Here is a 24,367-nt window from a genome sequence, read left to right as displayed (position 1 = left end):
GTTTGTTTGGGGGATTGGATTTTAATCTCACTATTCATCCAATTTTTTTCTCAAAAAAACATCAAATCAAATATTTATTTTTTATTTTTTATATTATACTAAAAATCAATTTTACATTCAAAATATCACATCAACACCTCTATATATATATATCACATCATACAACTATTCAAATTCAAAATTTTTACTATTCAAATCCCAACTCAAAATCCAAACCCCCGAACAAAAACACCCTAAACAAACACCGGTAGCGAAGTATTGAATTCAAAATTTATTATCCAAACACATCCCTCAACTATTTTGCAGACAGCCTTAGATCTCCGTCCATTTTACAGACCTTTGGACGGCTGGGATTTCGTATCGGCTGCACTTCACCACGCACAAACTAAACACACCCCAAAAAAACAAAACCCCAACTACCCTGTGACAGCTTCTAATCACCGTCCATTTTACACACCTTTGACGGCTGAGATTTCGCAGTCTCTGCACCTCACCACACTGGATCACACTCTACCAGGCCAATCAAAATAAGATAATATTGTTTATTTAATACCTTTTCCAAAAATAAATTATTTTATAATTTTATTTATTATTTATTATTTATTTATTGTCTGGATAAAGATAAGGCGGTCAATATTCACATATATACACACACAGATGTATATATATAAATATTATATATATATGTCTGTGAGTAGACATGTATATCCATTTACTGGTCAGGTACATTTGTTCTTCTTCCGCGTTCTCATTCATTGAGGAGTTTCTCCGGCTATGTCGATAGCATTGAATCGGACCAGTTCCGGCGGCGATCGCCAGATCGAGCGGCCGATATTCGATCTCCACGGTGTTGGTTGTTCTCCGGCCTCGATCTACAATTCGGCGGAGTTCGCGGCCGCTGATCGGAGGTTCGAGCCGCCGCCAGAGGATCAGTCAGGATCGTTGTCGCCGTCGTCCTCGACTTCTTCAATCGGGAAAAATAGCGACGAGTCTGGTGGCGGCGGAAGTGGAGGCGGCGGAGACGAGGAGGAAGTGCAAAGTGAGTATAAAGGAGGACCTTTGGACAGTTTGGATGCTCTGGAGGAAGTTTTGCCGGTGAAGTATGGTTAATCGTACCGATTGACTTTTTAATTGGAGTTTTGAGTACTAATTTGTGGGATTGAGACTAGATTTTGTGGTTAGGGTTTTGGCTGTTTTGTGCTGTGTGTCTGAGTGTTGATTTTTGGGGCTGATGGTGCTGTGCTTTGAATGGAGTTTTCATTAAATAATAGGGAGGAAGCCTTATAATATTGTGCATCTGGACGTTAATCTGAATAGAACACACCTCAACATGCCATGGATTAGCTACTTTAAGCGGTTCTTGGATAGGGTTTGTTAATTTTAACTTTTAAGGGTTTTGGGTATGTTGTAATTATGTGGGGAAATAAATATATGTATATATATATATGTGGTTGTTGTAAGCCTATGTTTATATCCTGATTCGAATCGGATTACTTTGGTTGACTGGCCTCACTTTTGATTCATTGTATTAACTGTTTTTGTTAACCTAATAACACATGATATATTCATAAGTTTTGCTTAAATAATTTCCATTGTTCTCAACCTATAATTCCTTCAACTTTGGCAGGCTGTTTAAAATATGAATGATCTATGTTTTCTGTTGACTGATGGCCTATCATGATAAATCTTAACCAAGTGATATTAGTTCAAGTTTAACAACTTCTGTATAGTAAGTACTGTATGTTCTTAACAACTTAGTTTGCTTCTGCCAACACCACAGAGTAGAGATTATAGGATACCAAATTTGTGTATTTGATTTCTGAGACACTGAGTTATGTATGTGAGTGCAGCCTTGTGATTCTCAGTTGTCTATTTGTTTTATTTCTTCCTGTTTCCTTGATTATGTTTCAAGTTTTCAAGCCTTCTTTCCACTGGAAAGAAAATACTTTTTTTTTTGTATGTGAACTTTTTAATGCTTGCTTAGTTGGTCAAATTATTTGTACTGGTGACTTATTTGGGGGAGTTTACCAAGGAAATTTTGTTATAAAAAAAAAAGAAAGGAAGATTTTAAGAATTGAAATTTTATGTTGTGTTAGGAAATGATTCTCTTGCGTAGGTTTTCTGAAAGAAGTCCGTAAACAAAATATAAATATTGTTTTGTAAATAAAATCATTAAATTAAATATATTGGAAGTATAAATCTGTCAACTATTAGTGAGTGAAGGACAATAGATATGCAAATTTTCTCATTTCCTTTTTCAGATGATATTGCATTTTCGTTTTTAGTTTTGTCCTCATATTTTCTTGTAGTAATTACTTTTCATGGGTTTTTCTTCCTACTTGTCTTCTTCTTCTGCTTCTTTTTCCTACACATAAAATCCTTGAACCTATATGTTGTGTGAGAAAATAGCATTTTAAAACTAATCGAACTAGGTGCAGTATATACATGTCTGTATTGTTTCTTGAACTCTGACATTGCCTGGTTTACTTTTTATGCATGCCCATTTCTTGTTGTGAATGCGTGTTTTCTAATTGTTTAATTTAGATGTTTTTCTATGATATGATAATAATCTGATATAGATGAGTTTATTGCAGGAAAAGCATATCGAAGTTCTATTGTGGCAAATCGAAATCTTTTACCAGTCTATCTGATGCAGCAACAATCCCTTCCATCCAGGATATCACTAAGCCTGAAAACGAGTACACCAGGAAAAGAAAGAACCTGCTGGCTTTCAATACCTATTTAGACAGGAATCGTCATAACTTGCGTCCTGGAATTGGCGGCATGTCGAAAAGACCTACTAACTCTAGAAGTATGCTAGTTCTCGCAGCATCTGCAAATGGCTCTGAGACCAACAGTGGTGATACTTCCAACTCTAATTCGTCCCCACCAGGCTTCACTCTTCCTCCTTTACCACCACATGCGAGAAGACCTATGCATCGTGAGCTCTCATTGTTTCCTCCCGACAATAAGTTTTCTACCTTGCGGTCTTTCTCCTTGTTTGATTTGCAAGGTACTGCCGTGGCTGAAGCTTCAAATGGCAGTGGAGATGAAAGCCATGATGACTAAAACTATATAAATATTACCTTTATTTTCTGTGTTGCCTTATCAACTCAAGTGATATTAGATATTCCGAGAGATGGAGATGCTGTACTTGTTTCTTGCCTGTTGTGTGTGTTTCTGTCCATTGTATTTACTGCTTAGGCGCAATGAACCCTTGGTTGTTTCCCTGTTGTAATCGAAAAATTCTAGTAGCCTTTACTCCCGACTTGCCTCTGTTGCATACCTAATGGCCTTTCGATGAAGTCAGAAGACTTTATATTCTCATTGATGCATTAATCCCTTTGAACTTCTTTTGAGTAGGTGAATACAATTGCAGAGAGAGTTGGAATTACCTTGAAGCTGCCATTGGAGATGGATCTTTACCAAAGTTCTAATTATTGCATTAGTGGAGCCGTTTTACTCCTCTTTACTAGGAGAGGTTCACAATTGCTAGAAATAATGTCCATATATATCTTCTTTTTCTGTGTTACTGAATATATTGAAGAGATCTTTTGATTGTGTTGTCAATTGATTATGTTATCTCATCTATAGATGCATTCTGTTTTCCATGAGAGTAGGGCTACTTTTGAGATGCCAAGAGCTGCCAGCATCACTGGAAATGCCTGTTTCTTCTCTAAATATGTAATTGAATGAAGTCTTCAAGCCACCAATATCATTCTTGTTGATGTTGATGTTCTTCCGAAGGTATAATCTATACTATCAGCTTTCCAAATAGTTCATGCTTGGATTATTGGTTTAATCATTTTAATATTCATTAACCTTTTCTATATAACTAAACCACTGTTATTATTTCATATGATCCCTGGATTTGAAGAATATCTTCCAGATGTGTGGTCGTTTATGCATAGAGCTAAACTTTTAAATTAACTTGAGATTGCATCATTTATCAAGCATTTATGGTCAACTTAATTATGCTGGCAGCTTTAAGTTCTAAAATTTGTGCACTATATTGAAGTTCAAAACAGCATATAATGTGTTTATCTACATTAAGAGACTCAATCAATTGGGGTGTGTTTACTTGTTAATTTTTTATTTTGGGTATTGGTTTTGAATAGTAAAATTTTGAATTGAAATAGTTGTTTGATGTTATATAAAAATGTATTGATGTGGTGTTTTAAATGTAAAAATTTAATTTTAGTGTAATATAATAAATAAAAAATAGGTGTTTGATTTGATGTTTTTGAAGAGAATAAAAATTGGAATAGTAAAGCCGAAAATCAAATTCCAGGTAAACACACCCTTGGATTGATAATAGTATCAAATTGGGAAGTTTGTCTAAACATAGGTGATCATAACAGAACTTGGGCATGAGTTAACTGTTAACATTTTGTACTGCATATTGATCATAATGTTAATTGTTATGTATGTGGAACTCCTTGAACTCAATTAAATAACTATTAACTAATTTGACTCTAGAGCCAGTATTTTAACCCTGCCCAGAGAGTTTTTTCTGGTAAAAAATATCCACTAGAAATGTGGTCAATTTTTCGACCCGACTTTTAATTCATCTTGTTTGAGTGTTGATGTAGACTTATTAGATGACTTATTGAGCGCTAACAGCACCTGAACAATGATTGCGGATTTGGGTTATGTGAATATGGATTTTATAGACTTTAACGTAACCTGGAACTTTTTACTTTGTAAAAGATTCTCAACTGGAACCAACTTTTAAACTTCATTTCATAAAACGTCGCTTTATGTGTAATGTGTATTTTTGTTTTTTTCTACGTCACTCTCACTTTGAAGAGACATCTCATAAATAAACTATAGACTATTATAAGGCGTGGACTACCTACTACAACTTTTCCTTTCAGCTATGATTGGTTCTGATCTACACTTAACAGGATTAACTGTTGCCGTAATGTCTAGAAAAGAGAAAAGTCGACTTTAAGTAATCTAAACGGAAAGTTCGTTTTACATACATCTACGCCACACTCAGGTTGAATCTTGGATGTGAATCCCACACAATCAATGAACGTGTGATGCATTTTGATCCCAATCTTTCTACTTCCATTATTTTTTAGTTGATGATAGGACTTTCTTGTACACATCAAATGCACACAGGTTTTGGCATATGATCATTAGCCTGTAACCTTAGTTTCTTTTTTTTTTTCTTTGGTAGTCCTTTCGTAGTTCCTCAATTCTCTTGGTTCTGTTTTTTAGTTCACCTATATCACTTGGTATTGTAATCTATTGCTTCTGCTGTTATATATAGTTACCCTTCCAAGAAAAAAAAAAAAAAGAAGAGGAGAGATTTGGGATAATGTCGACACTCAGTTTTTAGATTGTCTTTGAAACGTTCAGTTTCAAATATGTGCAATTTTTGAATAAAATAGGTGCTTTTCAAGTCGCTCGTTTATTTTATCTATTATTATTATTTATTTATTTTTTTCATTGTGATCACTGTTTGGCTTGTGATTTTGAGTTTTCTGCTATTGTTATGCAGGCCTATTGTGCTTGATTAGTTTTCCATGACCATTTTAGGTCAGATAGCTGCACACTTCTTTTATTATTATTATTATTTTATTTCTTGTTAGTTTTCTATATAATTACAGTTTTTAGATTTTAATCTCTCTCATTGTCAGGAATTAATATCATGGCTGATCCGTGGAATGCATCCTCAGAATGTCTTAACATTATGGGACTCTGGCTGTGGTTTGAGCGTGGAGCTGTAGACGATGCTGTAAGCAAAATCTTTTCACTCATCATCTGAAGTTCTTGATGACTTTGTTGATGGGCAGAGGCCTCCCTTAAAGTCCTCAGATCCTCATTATTGTTTCGTCCTAAACCAGTGGATATTCCACTCACTTGCACCCTCCTGAGATCACCAATATATATGCAGATGTTCTGTGAGAATCGGGAGACTGTTCCCCAAGAAGTGCATAAACTGGCAAACCGCATATGCCTCCCGGCGCTGATTGATCTTAAGCAGCGAACCTGCAATGGTGAATTTGGAACAAGCTCTGGACAGTGTACTGTGCTGGTTCAATCTTCTCTAGACAATAATTTGGTTCAGAGATTATCTTGGTTGACTTCTGGCAAAAAGCTGTCCATCTGTCTTGAAAATGAGATGGGGGCATATTCAAACGATGTTTGCTACATTCGCTGATGGCCCCCCAGTGGCTGAGCCTGAAAGCAGTGAGTTCCCCACTTCATTGTTCGAGAACTGCATTGAGTCTGCACATGCATGAGGTAGAGCCTGGATGAGGACCTGTCTATGCTTGGATATGCTTCGGAGCTCTTCATTTGTCCACAACATTCTGAAGTGGGAGATTGTGGCGAAGGTGATGATCAATGGTAAGAGTGTCTGGATGAGGTCATATGTATCGCGAATTGGGTGGAAGCTGAAGCTCTGTCCTCCATCAAGCACCAACTTGCTAGGCATGAAGTATTTTTGAACTCCTGTTGAAATCAGAGTTCCTCACTTCATTGCCCGGGAATTGCATTGAGTCTGCACATGCATGAGGCAGGACCTGGTGTAAACCTGTGTACACTTGGACATGCTTCTGCAGCTCTTCATTTGTCCGCAGCATTCTGAAGTGGGAGATTGTCGCAAAGGTGGTAATCAATGGTAAGAGTGTCTGGATGAAGCTGTATGTATCGCAAATCGGGTAGAAGCTGTAGTTCTGTCCTCCCTCAAGCACCAACTTGCTTAGCCTGAAGTAGTTTTGAACTGATGCTGTCAGATGGGAATGGCGATTGCTTTGATTTTAATGTTCTCTGGTGGTTTCTGTCGTCCTGTTGATGGGCTGTGTTCAGTGTGTGGTGGTTTACAGTTATGGAATTAGTTTCTGATGGCTGTGCAATCTGCAAATGGCAAAAGATAAATGAAAGGTTGAATATTGCATCAGTTAGAAACTAATTGCTTCTCTTTATGTTGACAGCTAGGTTAACGACATCTGGCACTACTTGTGAAAATATGGTTTTCTTCCTTTATTATAATATTGTAATTATTACGCCCTTCGTTTCACTTAGTGTGTCCACCTTTTCCATTTCTGTCTGTCCATTTATCATGTTATTTTTCTTTTTTGAAAAAGATTTATACAATTTAATCTTATTTAAAATTTTTTAATTTATATATATTTTTTAATTCTAATTAGACTAATTATTTATTTTAATTTTAATCTAACTTTTTTTATTATACAATAATTATTATCACTAGTATATTTTTAATTATTTACTAATTATACCTCTTAAATTCCTCCGGTAAATGGGACACCGTAGGTGGGACTGGTAAATGGGACACCGTTGGTGGGACGGAAGGAGTATTATTAATCTCACTTTACTCTTTCTTTACTCTCTTGTCAATTGATTTTTTCATGATTAAATTTTTCTGATAATTAATGAAGAACAAGAATCATGTTAATAACTAAATGCACTTTCTGTGCACCATTTGTGCTTGCTTCATATGTTTCTTTTTGTTTTGTGGGATATTTTCTCTCTTAGATTATAATTTTTTAGAAATGCGAAGTTAAAGCTCTTGTTATCAGGATTTGCTTCCATGGGTATGTGGAGTCATGTGTTTTTGCATGAGTTCGAGTTCTTCAATCCGATAGAGGGTGATCTGTACATCCTCCTCATGAGGAGCTTTGCCTGCAACCCTCACTATGCGTCCATTATGGCCTTGTGGCTGTGGTTCGAGCGCACAGGTGCGACTGATCTCCTGAGCAAGATAATTTCCTTGTCTCCAAGAGTAATCAATGAACTCATTGACGAGGCTGTGACTTGCCTCAACATCATTGGAATAAGGTGTTTACACCGACATGTGCCTGAACTAGTGGAATTCCCGCTGACTTGTACCCTCCTTGGAACAGAGGGATATTTGGAGTACTTCCGTGCGAATCAGCAGATTGTTTTCCAAGAAGTAAACTGGCGAAGTGACATGTACACTGGGTTCCTGTCCAATCTTTAGGTGAGAGCCAACCGCTTCCTGCTGGAAGCTTGGTTCAGAACTTCTCTGGGCTGACATTGGGCTCGGGCTTGTCTGCCTGTCTGCAAAATGAGATGTTAGTCATGTTACCATTTGAAAGAACCTTGTTCATGGCATTCCACTTGTACCCTTTGACTGCTGCCTGGAATGGTAGGGAATTGCACTGAGTCTGCACATGCACGGAGTGAGGTCAATTGAAAATTGTATACTTCCAAAGTATTTTGTGCTCATTTCATATGTTTCCTTTTGTTTCGAGGAATATCTTCTCTTAGAATATAATTTTCATAAATTCAAAGTTTAAGCTCTTGTTATCAGGATTTGCTTCCATTCGTATGTGGAGTTCCATGTTTCCGCATGAGTTCGAGTTTATCAATGCGATCGATGGTGATCTGTACATCCTCCTTATGAGGGGGCTCTTCCTGCATCCCTCACTATGCGGTTCCATTATGGCCTTGTGGCTGTGGTTTGAGTGGACTGGTGTGTCTGATCTCCTGATCAAGATAATTTCCTTGTCTCCAATAATAATCAATCGACTCAGCGATGGGGCTGTGACTTGCCTCAACATCATTGGAATAAGATGTTTACACCGACTGGTGCCTGAACTAGTGAAATCTCCCTGAATTGTATCCTCCTTGGGACAGAGGGGTATTTGGAGTACTTCTGTGAGAATAGCAGATTGTTTTCCCAGAAGTTGTGAATCGGTGAAGTGACATATCATCGGTTTCTTGTCCAATCTTGATGTGAGAGCGCAAGCCCCTCCTGCTGAAAACTCGGTTCAGAACTTCTCTAGGCTGACTTTGGGTGAGGACTTGTCTGCCTGTCTGCAAAATGAGATGTTAGTCATGTCTTTCACTTGACCATTTGAAAGGACCTTGTTCACGGCGTTCCTCTTGTACCCTTTTAGCTGCTGCACTGGAATGAGAGGGAATTGCACCAAGTCTGAACATGCTTGGAGTTAGGTCAAGTGAAGACTGTATACTTCAAAAAGTCATTTGTCCATATTCTTCTGAGCGGGAAATTATAAATAGGCTTGTGGCCACTGCTAAGATAGTCTCAATGTTGCAGTATCCATCTCAGATTGGGTGGATGGCAAGTCCCTGTGGATGCTTAATGAGTGGGCTGTTTGTCTGCATGAACCCGTTCAAGTTGCTGACACATACTGGCAGTATGTGATGATGCTCTTATTTGTGTTGGTTTTCTTGTCTTCTGTGGTTCCTGGTGTCCTGTGTTGGGCTGCCGTTTGGTGTTGGTGAACTACTGAACTTCTGTATTGAAGACTTCTGCAGCCCATTTGATGAATAAGGATTTAAACTTTATTGCATTATTTGGAACTTACCATTATTCACTTGGTCCAGAGAAAGGTTTGGAACCTCTGGCATTATTTTTTACTCTTCATTTCGATTTATCTTTTGATTTGATAGTCTATTTGCTATTGGAATTGGCAAGCTTCCAGGAATTCCATAGATGTGAGAAATTTTCCTCAATAAATATATGAAAGAAGTGGATTGATGTTGTGAAAGTACATCATGAGTGGTATGCTCTATTTGCCTTAACAATTCTTGCTCTTGACATTAGTAAAGTTGATGTTTTTTATATACCTGACATACTGTCCATACTTCTGCGCTGCACTTAGATTTGATGTAGATTTGATGTATTTACTGAAGCTAAACCTTTTTTTGGTTATCTGGCTTTTATTATTATTATAAATTGCACTTGTGTTTAGTTTGTAGGATTTTACATGATTTTTCAGGTACTCATTCTAATAAAGGTATGAGCTAGAGTAATTAAGGTAAAAAAAGTCTTTTAAGTTCTTGCTACTGATTCCAATATTTTGTATGAAACTTAAGCATATCGTATCATTAGTTTATGATGTAACCTGAGTTTGTGACTGAAGAAGATGTACGATCAGTTGTGCTGATCACCTAGGTGCGCCCAATTTTCCCCTGGGCCCGAATTTTGTTAATATTTCCCCTCTTCCTCATGTTGATCTGAAGAAAGATATGGTAACCTTATGCTTTTCTTTGGCTACTTTGCGTGGGTGTGCCTAAACTTCTCTGTGCATTGCAAGTAAGAATCAAGATATCCTTGGCTTTTATGTTGTGATAATTCCTGGGGTTATAAGTTACTACCACCTTCCAAAGATGATATTCCAGGAATGATTACTATGCATCATTAGTTATTTTATGTTTTCTTCTCTTACTGCTGATAGCCACCTCATAATGATAGCACTGGGATACTGCCATATAATGTGGTATTGGAGCACATTTTTCACCTGCAGCCAGTGCTTCTCCTCCACAAGGATACTTCCTGGTTAGTCTTCTTCCATTTTTCCTTTCATTTTCCTCTTGTTTTGGTTTGTTCTTGTTCTTGATATCTTAGTATTTTAGATTATCAAAAGATATGTGAATATATCTGACATGGTTTTTAGGTTTTCTCCTTAAAAAACATTTGATTGTTGATGTCTTATGTGCCTCTTAGTTTCAAATAGCTGGCAGTCTTAATTTTGTATCTCCTCCTGGTTTGGTTATGAGAATATGTGTTGTTCTCAAGTATAATAGGTTTTTTTCAAGTAATTGAATTATTTTATCAATCTTCTAATTTAATTTACTGTTTTGGCTGGTGGTTGTCTTTTTGGTTATTGCTGTGCTGGACTACTGTGGTTGATTATTTTTCCATCGCCATTTTAGACCAAATAGCTGCACATTTATTTTATTATTTTGCTTTCTTGTTAATTCCTCTCTTTGCTTATAATTTTCAGTTTTTTTTTTTTTTTCTTTCAATCTATCTCATTGTCAGGAACTAATAGCATGTCTGATCCACGGGATGCAGTGCACGATTGCTAGTTCTTTGGTGCAATTGATTGTGAACTGTATGCCTTTCCCATATGGGACCTCTCCAGGATCCTTCGGTATGTTTCAACATTGTAGGCCTGTGGCTGTGATTTGAGCGTGTAGGCATTTATACATTGTCAAGATCATCTTGCTATCGACCTAAATTCCTTACCAATAATGAGGCAGAGGTATGCCTTAAGGTCCTCGAACTCCACTCTGAATCTTTCGTGAACCAGTGGATATTCCAGCGACTTGCATCCTTCTAAGATCACCTATATTACATGCAAATGTTCTACAAGAACAGGGAACTGTTTCCCAGGAAGTATATATAAACTGGCAAACTGCATGGTGAATTTGGAACAAGCTCTGAACAGTCTACATTGTTGGTTCAATTCTCTCTTGTTCTGGCAAAGACGGGTCCATCTTTCTGGAAAATGCGATGGGGTATTTCTCAGGGCCATGTTTGCGATATTCACTGAGGTTTCCCCTTCATTGAGCCTGAAATCAGGCAGTTCTTTCATTGTTTGGGAACTGCATTGATTTTGTGTACATGCATGAATCAGGGCACGGAGGGGAGCCTGTGTATGCTCAGATATTTTTTCTCAGTTCCTCGATTGTACACAGTATTCTGAAGTGGAAGATTGTGGTGAAGGTGGTTGTCAATGTTAAGAGTTCTGTATGAGGGCAATTGCATCTTGAATTGGTGGGAAGCTGGACCTCTTGTCTTCCCTCAAGCACCGACCTGCTTAGCTACAAGTAGATATGGACTGATGATAGCAGACATTGGAGATGCTCTTGTTTGTTTGGATTTTAATGTCTTCTGGTGGTTTCTGATGTCCAGTTGATGGGCTTTGTTCATTGTTTGGTGTCTGGTGATCTGCATTCATGGAAGTGGTTGTGTTTTGGCCGAATAATGCCAGGGCACTATTGGGAAGACTTCAGCGGCCCGTCTAAGGTATAATGATTTAAAATGTTTATTGCATTAGTCGGGGCCTTACTACTATTTGCTTTGTCTGGAGAGAGGTGCTTCAACCTCTGGCATTGATTTTGTTTCCTCATGTTGATATATATTTTGATTGGCTTGTCTATTAATTTTGGTGTCCTGATTAACTTCAGATTTATACTAACTGTAATTGGCAAACCCCCAGGAATGCCTTAGACGTGGGAAAATCTCCTATATAAAGATACGGAAGAAGCGGAAGGATGTTGTGAAAGACTGAAAGTACATCATGCACGGTATGCTTTATTACCTTAACGGTTCTAGGTCATATTAGTCCAGTTGAACTTTTTTGTAGATATGACATCTCCGTTCATACTTGTTCTGATCAGTAGTCACATGCTATTTTGTTGATTTGTTTCTCATTATTAATTTTTCTTTAATTTTGTTTCATAATTATAGATTCCTAGCATGCATCTACTTTTGTGCGTGTGTAATTTGTGTTTGTATATTAGCATGAGGACCCGTATTGAATTTTTTTGGACATGAATGTGTAATAATATTTAACATGTGTCGTTACTGAGGTAAAAAAAAGAAGGGAATGCCACTGCCTAAATCATATAATATATAAATGTAGTTGAAGTGCTATGAAATTGTTGGGTGATGTATTTACGAGCTCTAAACCTTTTTTGGTTTCATGTTTGGTATTATTACTGATTTTTATTTATTTAATTTACATAAATTGCAGGAATGAACAGACTCTGCTTAGTTTGTAGTACTAATTATGATTGTTTTGTACTAATTTGATTAATTTTACTAGTTTATAGTTTTATTAGTGTAAGGAACATTACTAAGTGAAACGAAATAATTAATCACTTTCATCATTAAGCTATTCGTATCTCAGTGCTCTCAGACTTCTTAGGCCATTTGATGAGCATAAAACATCTGAGAGAATAATGATTAACCCAGTTACATTGAGAAGGAGGGCATAGATTTTAGCAGTTAAATGTTCATTGAACTGAACTCCTCTATATTAAGAAAATAGAACATTAATATGAAGAATTAGACTATCTGCTATTTGGGTATATCTCCATAACTTTTTAGCTTTTTACATTATTTTCTTACTCTGCTACGTTCAAAAGTAGAAATACTCTTCTTTATTTTATACTAACAATAAAAAATTCGTTTCAAATCTATTTATATATTTTTGTTTTCACATCATTATTTATATATATTATTTTTTAAAAAATTATATATTTTTTTAAAAATTTATAATTAATCAATAATAAATAAGTATTTTATTTTTTTTCGAACCTTTATTTCTTAATAATTTATTAAAATAATAATTAGTATTTGTGTTGTATTCTATGTTATTAAATTTCAGTTTGTATTTTGTTTGATATTAGTGTTTTAATTGTATTCAAATATCAATAAACTAAATATATTTTATTTTTTAGTGTACTTATATTATTTATATATCATGTTAAAAATTTATGATTGTATTTTATTCACTAATACAAATTAAAATTTTTTAGTGTTGATTCAATTAATAAAATCAGTTCATATTTATATTTATATATTTAAAAATTTTATTTGTGTTGTATTCTATAGAACTAAAATTCAGCTGGTATTTTATTTGATATTAATATTTTTTATTATTTATTTTCGATTAAAATTTATCTATGAACTAAATATAGTATATTGTTTAGTATTCTCTCCGTCTTATATATTTTGCCCACATTATTATAGATACGAAAATTTAGATAAAGTATAATTAGTAAATAATTAAAAAATATATTAGTAAAAATAATTATTGTATAGATTAAGATTAAGATAATTAAATAGTTTAATCAAGATTAATAAAATTATAAATTATGAAGTTTAAAAATGTTATTAAAGTATATAATTATATTTTAAAAAAAAAAGACAATTTATGTAGGACGATAAAAAATAAAAAAAGTGGACGTTTTATGTGGGACGGGCACGGAATATAATTTTATATTATATATATTGTGAAAAAAATTATGATTATATTTTATTCACAAATAAAAATCAAGTGTTTTTTGATAGAAACAAAATAAAACTTCGAATTGGGAGGGCGATCCTCCCGGAAAGAAAAATAAAACAATATCAATCGTTCGTCCAAGAAAAAGCAAACGGTATAAACGGTTTGCCCAAACCCTGATGGTTATTTTATTTCCAAATTTCTAGAATAGTCTCAAACTCTAGTTACTCTTCAATGCTATTACCTGAACCCTACTTACTAAAAATAAAATATATTCATCTAATAATTAAAGGGGGAGCCCAATTCAAAATATAGTTTCAAACCCGTCGTCAATACACAAGCATCTGTCGAGACTCATTTTTCTCTTTTATCTCAACTTCATACACTTTTTGATTTTGCTTTATGTCATTTTTAATGTTGATTTAATTAATAAAATCAATTCATATTTAAGTCATCGTGTTGGGTGTCGATATTGTTAAAGAATTAACTAGATCATTTATTGAGCCCGGAGCCGCTGACAGTAACTGTATCATTCATGATTGTTAGGTATTGAGGTTGTTGCACAGTAGACTTAATAGCTCATTTATTGAGCTGTGACAATACCTAAATCATAATGTTGAAAAATGAAATGGAAGGTAACTCTACATCAGCCAACTGAAAGGCTTGTTTTAGATACATCTACGTTACACCCAATGTGAATGCTTGGGTGTGAACTGACATAATTACCGGTGATGCATTTGTTCATATTTTTTGTATTTTGATATGATAGTTTATGATGGGTCTATGTTGGACATATCAAATGACCAGTTTTGGCATTATATAATCTTTCATAATGATCTATTAGGGATCTGAAATGTGAACATGATTTTTTACTCGGTTACACATTCAAAGAAAGGTTTAAGCTAATAATGGTAAAACGTCAAGTTCTTGCTACTGTTTCCAGTGTTTTGTATGGACTTTGGAACTTAAGCATTGGTTATTATCATGATTTTGTGTTGATTCTTTGGTTTCTTTGGTTAAGATAATTCCAGGGGTTATAAATTACCAACCACCTACTAAAGATGATATTCCAGCAATGATTACTATTCCATAATTAATTATTTTCTGTTTTCTTGTCTAACTGCGGATAGCCACCTCATAAATGAGAGCACTGGAAAATTGCTATATAATGTGGAGTGTTGGAGTGGGTATATTACCTGAAGCCAGAGATACTCCACCACAAGCGTACCCCCTGGTTAGTCCCCTTTGACTTTTCATTTCATTTCCTTCTGTTCCAAATCGTTCTTGTTATTTGTGTGTTTGTTTGAGGATTTGGATTTTAAGTTCAGATTTTTTATAATTGTTTGACCTAATATAAATAAGTAGTTAGTTTTATGTTCTGAATGAAAATTTTTTTTCTGTATAATATAAAAAAATAAAAAAATAAATAAAAATTGTTTGATTTTATATTTTTGAAGAAAAATAAATAAATTAGATAGTGAAAATTTTTGAAAAACCACAAAAGAACGCAATTGAAAGATTTGTAACTATATTGGGTCTGTCTTTAGATTTCGTCCTGGAAACATGTGATTGTTGATGGCTTAGCCGCCTTCAGATTCAAATCTCTGGCAGTCAATTAATTTATTTGTTTTATCAAAATTTTCATTGAGTTCATTGTCTTGGCTGATGGTTTTTAAGTATAATAGGTGTTTTTCAGGTTATTTAATTGTTTTAGCAAAATTTCCATTGAGGTTACTGTTTTGGCCGGTGGTTTTGGTTTTTCAGGTATTGTTATACTGGGATACTGTGGTTTATTATTTTTCCTGACCATTTTAGATCTAATAGCTGCATACTTATTTTATCATTTTGTTTTCTTACTATTTGTTTTTTCATTTTCTGGAAGCAGCAGTATGGGTGGTCCATGGGATGTAGTGGACGATTGCAAGTTCTTCCATGCTATAGATCGGGAACTGTACACCTTCCTCGTAAGGGACCTTTCAAGGGATCCCTTAGAATGTCTCAACATTATGGGACTCTGGATGTGGTTTGAGCGTGGAGCTGTAGACGATGTTGTTAGCAAGATCTTTTCACTCTCACCGGAAGTTCTTGATCGACTTGTTGATGAGGCCGAGGCATGCCTCAAAGTCCTCAGAACCTCGCTCCGGTTACGTCCCAAACCAGTGGATATTCCACTCACTTGCACCCTCCTAAGATCACCTATATATATGCAGATGTTCTGTGAGAATCGGGATACCATTTCCCAGGAAGTGTATAAACTGGCAAACCGCATATACCTTCCGGCGCTGATTGATCTCAAGCAGAGAGCCTGCAATGGTGAATTTGGAACAAGCTCTGGAGAGTCTCTTGCATTTCAGAGATTGTCTTGGTTGACTTCTGGCAAAGACCTGTCCTTCTGTCTTGAAAATGAGATGGGAGCATTTTCAAGGACAATGTTTGCAATATTTGCTGAGGGCTCCCCCGTGGCTGAGCCTGAAATCTGTGGGTTCTTCACTTTATTGTTTGGGAACTGCATTGAGTCTCTGCACATGAATGATCCAGGGCCTGGACGCGAACCTGTGTATGCTCGGATATGCTTCTACAGCTCATCATATGTCCACAGAATTCTTAAGTGGGAGATTGTGGCAAAGTTGGTGATCAATGGTAAGAGTGTCTGGATGAGGCCGTATGTATCGCGGATTGGATGGAAGCTGAAGCTCTGTGCTCCCTCAAGTACCAACATGCTCACCCGGAAGTAGTTTTGAAGACAGGAGTGGATGTTTTTTGATCTTAATGTCCTCTGGTGGTTTCTGTGTCCTGTTGATGAACTGTGATCAGTGCGGTGATTTATTGTAAGGGAAGTGGCTGATTTAGGGCTTGAATGGTGTCACTGCAGTCTGCAAATGAAAAAATAATAATGGAAAAAAGAAAAAGAAAAAGAAAAGAAATATTAAAAGGTTAAGAAAATTATTGCCTTAGTTGCAACCTAATTACTGCCCTTCTTGTTGACAGCAAGGTTTTTGACATCTGTCCCTACAAATGAGAATATGGTTTCCCTCTTTATTATAATTATAGTAATTATTAATATAAATTTTATTCTACTTTATTAATTGACTTTGAGGTCCCTAACTTAATAAGAATTGGGAATGTGTAGGGGCTGTTAGATATTGGAAAATTTCCTCAAAAAAGATATGGAAGGATGTGGGATGAAGTTACCAAACTACACCCAGCATTTTTGGTATGGCCGCTTGAAGGCATGTTTTATTACTTAAGGCATGTTTCGTTTTATATATTTTTAGCATGTTGAATCAAATTATACATGAAAGTAATGCAAAGGATTTTTTGTATATCTACTTTTTTTATGGCTCATTATGCATGGATTGGCAGTTTCTTTGCATAAATTGCTCTATGTTAGTGGAATTCTTTTTTTGTTGGATGAAATGAAGTTATTTTATCTTATGGAATAATTTTGAACTGAACTTTAGTCTATTCTTAATTATAAATTCTCTCTACCTATGAGGAACATTTGGGATTATATTTACTCTATTGAGTCCTTTTAAGCTTCACATTTGCACTGTGGCAGACATATACATGACCCTAACAGCTGACAAGTGGCAAATTTAATTGAAGTGATGGCATACATATTCTAACTGGATATTCACAGTTACACGAACAATTGGCAACGGTTTCATATCTGTAGAGAACTGAACTCTTGTGGCATTAACATGTAATAAAGGAATTTTTAAGTATAACCTTTGACTCATGGATTGTACGGACTAGGACCAAGTCGTAGATCTACAGTTAAATTATTCGAGCTGTGCACAGTAAGCCCTTTTTTATGATTGACCAGTAACATTGATAAAACTTATAGTCCATTCATTGCACTAAAATCAATAATGTATCATGATTACGCCGCACGTGGACAGGTAGGCTGGTCGGTAACTTTACTTTTTAGGGAATTACCGGTTACTTTTGACTTTGATAAGACTTAAAAGATAATGTTGGGTTGCATTTAATGATGAAAAGAATATCAGTAGTACATGTATCGCCAAATGGTAAGAATCTCGTTAGGAAACTATAACGACAAAAACAGAATTAACCGTTCATTGTAGCAGTTTCTTACTCGCGAGTGATTGCATTATTTTACATCTGTTTCACAGGGAAGCTGGGATATGAGCCAATAGAAGAATTGTCCTGATGGTGCATTTGCATCATAATTGTGTTTACCGTGTCAGTTGATGCTATGTCTATTGTCTACATGGCGAACAGATACTGGCTTTGGTGTATAATCCCAGGTATAGATCAATTAACAATTTTAGATGATTTATTCAACTACATAATTTCAACTAGTAGTTCATTAGGCTACAGAACAAAGTAGTTGCAACAATAGTAGTAGAAGTAATTATTGTAATAACAACTAAATAAATAGTCGAAAATTCATACTACCTTTACCAATATATTGTTCGGAAATTCTAGCAATCTTATCATCAACAATATTACCTGTGTTTTATAATTTGAAGAAATGATGAGATGTACCTGTTATTATAATTCCATTTCTTCACCTTGGAAGTCCCTAACTTACCACTGGAGTCTGGAGGTTGTTCTCCGATATTGAAAACCATTGATTATTCCAGGGTCATTTATTACCAGTTTACCAACTACTATGGATGATTCTTTTTCCAGGGATGAATGCAGTTAGTTGTTAGTAATTTCTGTTCTCTTGTATTACTACCGATAACCTAACCTTATTAATGATAGCGTTGGAGTATGGCTATATAATGTGATATTGGGGCAGAGTTTAGGGTACCACCCACAGCCTGAGAGTCTCCTCCACCACAATGAGTGCAGCCCCTTTCCCTCGTAAGTCTCCTTCAGCTTTTTATTTCCATTTTCCTCTGCTTTCTCAATGTTCCTTGATAGTTTCTCGATATCCTAGTCTTTTTTCTTTTTAATCATAATCTGTCATTGTATCTTGATTTAATTTTGTTATAAGGGTATTGTGATTTCAAATGCTACTACTTCATGGTTTAATGCTATCGGTAAAATTGCAAGCAACTGTAATTTTTTCCTTCATTCTGGGCCAGTCTGATGCAAGTTTATTGTTCCTCTTGTTTTGTGGAATATTTGTTTCTCTTAGAATTTTTTTTTCTTTCAGAAATTTAAAGTTTAAGCTCTTGTTATCAGGTTTCAGTTCCATGGGTATGTGGAGTTCCGTATTTCCACATGAATTCGAGTTTTTCAATGCAATGGATGGAGATTTGTATGCCCTCCTTGTGAGGGAGCTTTTCCTGCATCCCTCAGTATGCCGTGCCATTATGGCATTGTGGCTGTGGTTTGAGCGTACGGGTGTTGCTGATCTATTGAGCAAGATATTTTCCTTGTCTCCAAGAATAATCACTCAACTTGTTGATGAGGCTGTGACATGCCTCAAAGTCATTGGAATAAGATGTTTATACCGAGCTGTGCCTGAACTAGCGGAAATCCCACTGACTTGTACCCTCCTTGGAGCAGAGGGATATTTGGAGTACTTCCGTGAGAATCAGCAGCTTGTTTTCGAAGAAGTTGTAAAACTGCGAAGTGACATGTACGCCGCGTTCATGTGTGATCTGGAGGTGAGGTCCCTCAATGGTGAATTTGGCATGAGATGGGATCAGCCTCCTTCTCAGCCCCGGTTATCTCCTGCTGAAAACTTGGTTGAGAACTTCTCTAGGCTGACTTTGACTGAGGACTTGTCTGCCAGACTTAAAAATGAGATGTTAGCATTCGAAAGGACCTTGTTCATGTCATTCCGCACGAGCCCTGTGACTGAAACTGAAATAAGGGATTTTTTCACTCGAATGTTCGGGTGTTGCATTGAGAGTGTGCACATACATGAAGTGAGGCGAGGCGAGAAACCTTTGTATGCCCGGATATGCTTCCTTCAACCCTCATTTGTCCAGAACATTCTGAATGGGATGTGTATGATTCGGCTTGTGATCAGTGGTAAGATGGTCTCGGTGGTGCCATATCTGTCTCGGATTGGACGAACTCTGAGTGCCTGTGGATGCTTCATGAACGGCCCGTCAATCTGTCCACATCCGTAGTAATTTTCTACCAGTGCTGTCAGTATGCTTTGTTGTGTTGGTTTCAATGTGTTCTGTTAGTTCTTGATGTTCTGTTGGTGTCTGGTGTACTGTTGTAAAAGTTGTTGTGTTGTCTGAGCTGTTTCTTTGCAGTCTGCAACCTGCAGCTCATTTAATGATTAAGAATTTAAACATTTAATGGACCCTTTTACTATTCACGTTGTTTGTAGACAGTTTTTTCACTCTTCTACATTATTACTGAGTCTCCTCATTTTGATATGTATTTTGCTTATCTATTGATTTTGATGCCGTGATTAGCTTCAGATGTGTACTATTTGCTACTGGAATTGACAAACTTCCAACAATGCCTTGGACATGGACAATATTCCTTCATAAAGAAGTGGAATGACGAGAAATTGCGCCATGCATGGTATGCTTTATTACGTGATTAACGATTCTATCTCAAAAGCACTAATAAAAAGTTGATCTATTTATATAAATTTTATGTCTCAGTTCATTCTTGTCCTGCACAGTACTGGTCACTGTTGTGTTTATCATGGTTACGGATTCCTGATGGATTTGTATTATAAATATATATTCGTAGCATGTAACCTGCTTTTTCTATAAGAATAAAGACGGAAATAGTAACGTTTAACATGTGGTGTTACTAATTTAATAACACTGCCTAAAATCAAATCATTGGCATGGAAGAATTGTGAAATACTTTTGTGATGTATTTACCCGAGCTGAACTTGTTGGACATATATTACTGATTTTGGGGCAAATTGCTATAAAGAGTGGAATTATGTGCATTAATGTAGAATATCCTTGCTTTATCTTATGAGATTGTTTTTGTTCTAATTTTAGTATTTTTCCTAAATTTTGGTTTAATTATTACTTAGTGTGATGAAATAATGAATCAATTCCATCATTTAATTATTGTGAGTCATTTAATGTGCATAAACATCTTACAGAACCCGATTACATTGATGACGAGTGCATAGATTTTGACAGAAGTGCCGTGGATAGATTTTTTGTCGTTACGAGTATCCACTTAATATACGTCATATTTGTCGTGCACAACTTTGTTAGTAATCTATTGAGAATTAGGGCCAATGTGACCTCTTACACCATTTATTGCGCGATAAGGGTTAACTTTTTCTTGATTGTGACGCACGAGTAGATCAGCTAGGTGGTCGGTATATAGGAGCTTGTTAACAGAATTGTCGCTTATTACTTTGAAATCCGACAAAAGTAGACTTTTAAGTTGAATTTAATATTAAGAAAAACATTCGGCTTTTTCATTATGTTGCTCGTTAGACGACAAGAATCTCATAGATAAACTTGAACATTAATGTACAAAAATTTTAGGTTATTTATAGAGCATTAGGATGAGTTGAACTTTTTAGGCTATTTATTGCGTGATAACGGTTAACTGAACCCCTTGATTGTGGCGCCGTACTAGTGAAGTAGCTAGATGCTCGGTATATGGGAACTTGTTAACTTTTGATTTGGAATGCCGACAGAAATAGACTTTTAGCTTGCATTTAGTATAGAAAGAACATTCGGATTCTTAAACACTCGCTAAGCGACAAAGTATTTCATAAAGAATCTAGAACACCAATAAACGGAATTAACTACTCACTTGTTGACTTTCAATTTGGAAATCCGACAGAAATAGACTTTTAGCTTGCATTTAGTAAAAAAAGAACATTCGGATTCTTAAACACTCTACAAGCGACAAAGTATTTCATAAATTATCTAGAACACCAATAAACGGAATTAACTACTCACTTGTTAACTTTTGATTTGGAAATCCGACAGAAATAGACTTTTAGCTTGCATTTAGTATAAAAAGAACATTCGGATTCTTAAACACTCGCTAAGCGACAAGTATTTCATAAAAAATCCAGAACACCAATAAACGGAATTAACTACTCGGATGCTATTTTTCATAGAATTACATAACTAATAGAATCAATGATTAATTTTCTAATTAGAAAGAACTGAGAGATTCTCAACTAAATTTAGAATGTACATCTTCTATTATGTTCTAGGCAAACATTATTATTATTATCTAATTCTATGTCGATTTCTACGTGCCCTTAGATATTCTGGTAATTATCAATTTGCAATAATATTATTTACAGGATGAATTAAGCTGGTATTCAATTCGTTCAGTTTCTTTCTAACTTTTTAATTTGAAAGAAACCAGATTTTTGCTATATTTCCCAAATCTTGTAACAATATTCAAAGAATCTTGTCATCAATAATACCACCAAACTTTGTAATCTGCAGAAAAAAGTAAAGACTGAGGCCTTTGATGTCATCCCACAGCATCTCCGATGGCGCCCATTGTTTTCCAGTAGGGACTAATTTGTTCAAAAGTGTAAAGGCAAGAGGATTTTCCGCGGCCTTGTAAGAGGTAATTCAATGGGCTGCATTAATTACCACCTACTCTGGATAATTTTTCAGGGATTACAATTCACACTAGTTAACCTCTTTTGTTGTGTTGCAAAACAAACTCTTGCCCTTTCTCAATGACTTTTGTCCTGCCTTTAGTTACGTACTGTTTGAAACCAGCTATATAATCAGCCCTTGGCAGGCACATTTCATCATCTTCACTCGGTGAGTCCTCCTCGGTTGTATCTATCACCCCCCCCCCCTCCTCCCCCCCCTCCCTCCCTCTTCTAGATGATTCTTGATTTCTCCAGTTAGTTTTTCAGAAATAAATCTGTGATTGTTTCTGAAATTGGGTTTGAGATTCTGCTGTAGCTGAGTTGATTTTGGATTGTTTGTCTCACAGGCACTTCCTGGTTTCGAAGCATTTATACGTGATCTATTGTTGTGGTTTTTACCTTCAGGAGTTTTCTGTGGCAAGATTTTGTCGATTTTAAAGTTCTTTGATTTTTTGGTGTTTTTATGATTCTGGGCTTTGGTGTAGATCCAGATTCCTGTTGATGGTTGCGTTTTTTGGCGTAGATTGTGTCGATTTTAAAGTTCTTTCTGTGCTGCTTATCAGATTCTGGGCTTTGGTGTTGTCTTTTTAGTCTAGATTGTGTCGATTTCGATTTTGTCTGATTTAAAAGTCCCAGATTTTGAAGAGGTTCTCTTTTAGCAATTCTTTGATTCTCTGGGATCTGGTGGTGTTCCGAAAATCGGTTATTTTGTGTTTTAATCTTCGCGCCTTGTCGAATATTTATTTTTTAAAAGTTTCTTGAGATGGATTTCCTTTCATGTCTTCTTTCAGGGACTATTATTCAAGATGTCTGATGCACCGAGTCCCGCGGTCATCGAGTTCCGTCGTCTATACGCGGCAGATCGGGAGCTCTACACTGTCCTCGTACGCGAGCTCGCACGGAACCCGTCCGAGAGCCTCATAGTGATGGGTCTCTGGCTCTGGTTTGAGCGGGAAGGCATCCCGGAGGTAATCGGCCGCATCTCATCCTTCTGCCCGAAACTCATCAACCGTCTCGCCGAAGAGTCGGTCCTGTGCCTCGACGTCGTCCGCAACCCGAACCCGGGAGGCCCGACAAAGCCCGTCCCGATCCCGGTCCTCTGCGCCTTCCTCGAGACCAAGTTGTACCCTCTGTTCCTCTGCTCATACTATGGCCGGATGGCGGCGTTCCATGAGGTCCACAAGCTCGTCAGCAATATCTACATCCCTGCGATGTCCGACATCATGGAGCGGGCCCGCCGCGGCGAGCTGATTGGGCCAGGCCGGGCCCTGAGCCTGTCGAGGCTGAACGTCGACTTCGGCCCCGCCGAGGACATCGTTGACGTCCTCGACCGGGAGATGGACCGCTACGAGAGGATGATTTACGTGCTGTTCCCGGCTAACGTCGAGCCGGCGATCACCGAGGTCGAGGTCCGTCAGTTCTTAACCATGTGGTTCGGACTGTGCGTTGACACCGTCCACGTCCACGAGGCGGGCCCCGCCGAGCTCCCGGTCTATGCCCGGATCTGCCTCCGCAGCACCGGGTATCTTAAGGTGATGCTCGATCGGACCAATTCGAACCGGGTCCTCATCGATGGGAAGACGGTCTGGCTCTTGAGGTCCCTGCCCCGCGACAACCGTATTCCGATGCCGTGCGGCTGCCTCGCCTCCGAATGCTCGATCACCGCCCCCTGTCCCCACCGCCGCAACCTCTGATTGCGGCCGCGCCGCCGCCGCCCGCCGGAGTCTCTGTCTGCTGGTTTCCGTTTGTGTTTGTTGTGTTTTGAATGTTTGCCTTTGTTATTTACTTATTTATGGTTTGTGTGTTTTTGGTTTGCTGTTGTTTTTAAGTATTTTGCTGTATGAATCAAATGTGGACTGAGACTTTTGGGCTGTTTAATATATATTTATGTTTTAGTATTGTGGTTTAATAATTTAAATTTGCTGCTATTTTTAATAATTATTTATAAGTAAATTAAAAATTTTGTATGTATGGTCAGTAGAATTGAACAAATTATTTTGAAATACAATTATTATTATGATTATTATATATGGTAATTGGAAGTATAATAGAAGGTGGACAGCAATTGTTATTATTGTTGTTACTTAATTGAACAAATTATTTT

The 24,367-nt window shown here is 36.6% G+C and overlaps 4 protein-coding genes across 10 annotated transcripts; all 4 read left to right on the top strand.

Moving 5' to 3' along the window:
- The first annotated feature begins 692 nt into the window (after positions 1-692).
- LOC127239733 (protein OXIDATIVE STRESS 3 LIKE 1-like) lies at positions 693-3,269 on the top strand. The gene is made up of 2 exons (XM_051258019.1): positions 693-1,100; positions 2,595-3,269. Exons 1-2 carry the CDS (start codon positions 775-777, stop codon positions 3,067-3,069), a joined length of 801 nt encoding a protein of 266 aa, XP_051113976.1. The 5' UTR covers positions 693-774; the 3' UTR covers positions 3,070-3,269.
- Positions 3,270-3,620: 351 nt separating this feature from the next.
- LOC127239734 (uncharacterized) lies at positions 3,621-7,546 on the top strand. Its single transcript, XM_051258020.1, has 4 exons — positions 3,621-3,747; positions 5,510-5,547; positions 5,649-5,746; positions 5,906-7,546. Exons 2-4 carry the CDS (start codon positions 5,535-5,537, stop codon positions 6,170-6,172), a joined length of 378 nt encoding a protein of 125 aa, XP_051113977.1. The 5' UTR covers positions 3,621-3,747; positions 5,510-5,534; the 3' UTR covers positions 6,173-7,546.
- A 429-nt stretch (positions 7,547-7,975) lies between these two features.
- Positions 7,976-24,161, top strand: LOC127239731 (uncharacterized). 7 transcript variants are annotated; one of them, XM_051258015.1, is made up of 9 exons: positions 7,976-10,303; positions 10,790-11,779; positions 11,973-12,060; positions 14,897-15,000; positions 15,652-16,699; positions 16,897-16,980; positions 17,903-18,602; positions 18,927-19,824; positions 20,123-20,234. In XM_051258015.1, exons 7-9 carry the CDS (start codon positions 18,581-18,583, stop codon positions 20,211-20,213), a joined length of 1,011 nt encoding a protein of 336 aa, XP_051113972.1. In that variant the 5' UTR covers positions 7,976-10,303; positions 10,790-11,779; positions 11,973-12,060; positions 14,897-15,000; positions 15,652-16,699; positions 16,897-16,980; positions 17,903-18,580; the 3' UTR covers positions 20,214-20,234. The 7 variants fall into 7 exon arrangements, with proteins under 7 accessions (XP_051113972.1, XP_051113974.1, XP_051113971.1 ...); XM_051258017.1 differs by lacking the exon at positions 18,927-19,824 and adding exons at positions 22,103-22,229; positions 23,055-24,161 and having other exon boundaries at positions 15,652-18,037; XM_051258014.1 differs by having other exon boundaries at positions 7,976-8,182; positions 8,309-10,303; positions 15,652-18,602.
- On the top strand, positions 15,656-16,501 carry LOC127239575 (uncharacterized). The gene has a single exon (XM_051257786.1). It carries the CDS (start codon positions 15,656-15,658, stop codon positions 16,499-16,501), a length of 846 nt encoding a protein of 281 aa, XP_051113743.1.
- Positions 24,162-24,367: the final 206 nt, after the last annotated feature.

Source organism: Andrographis paniculata, unplaced genomic scaffold (assembly GCF_009805555.1).
Source record: "Andrographis paniculata isolate CXL003 unplaced genomic scaffold, ASM980555v1 Contig78END, whole genome shotgun sequence".
NCBI lineage: Eukaryota > Viridiplantae > Streptophyta > Magnoliopsida > Lamiales > Acanthaceae > Andrographis > Andrographis paniculata.
This window is presented reverse-complemented; position numbering and strand designations above follow the sequence as displayed.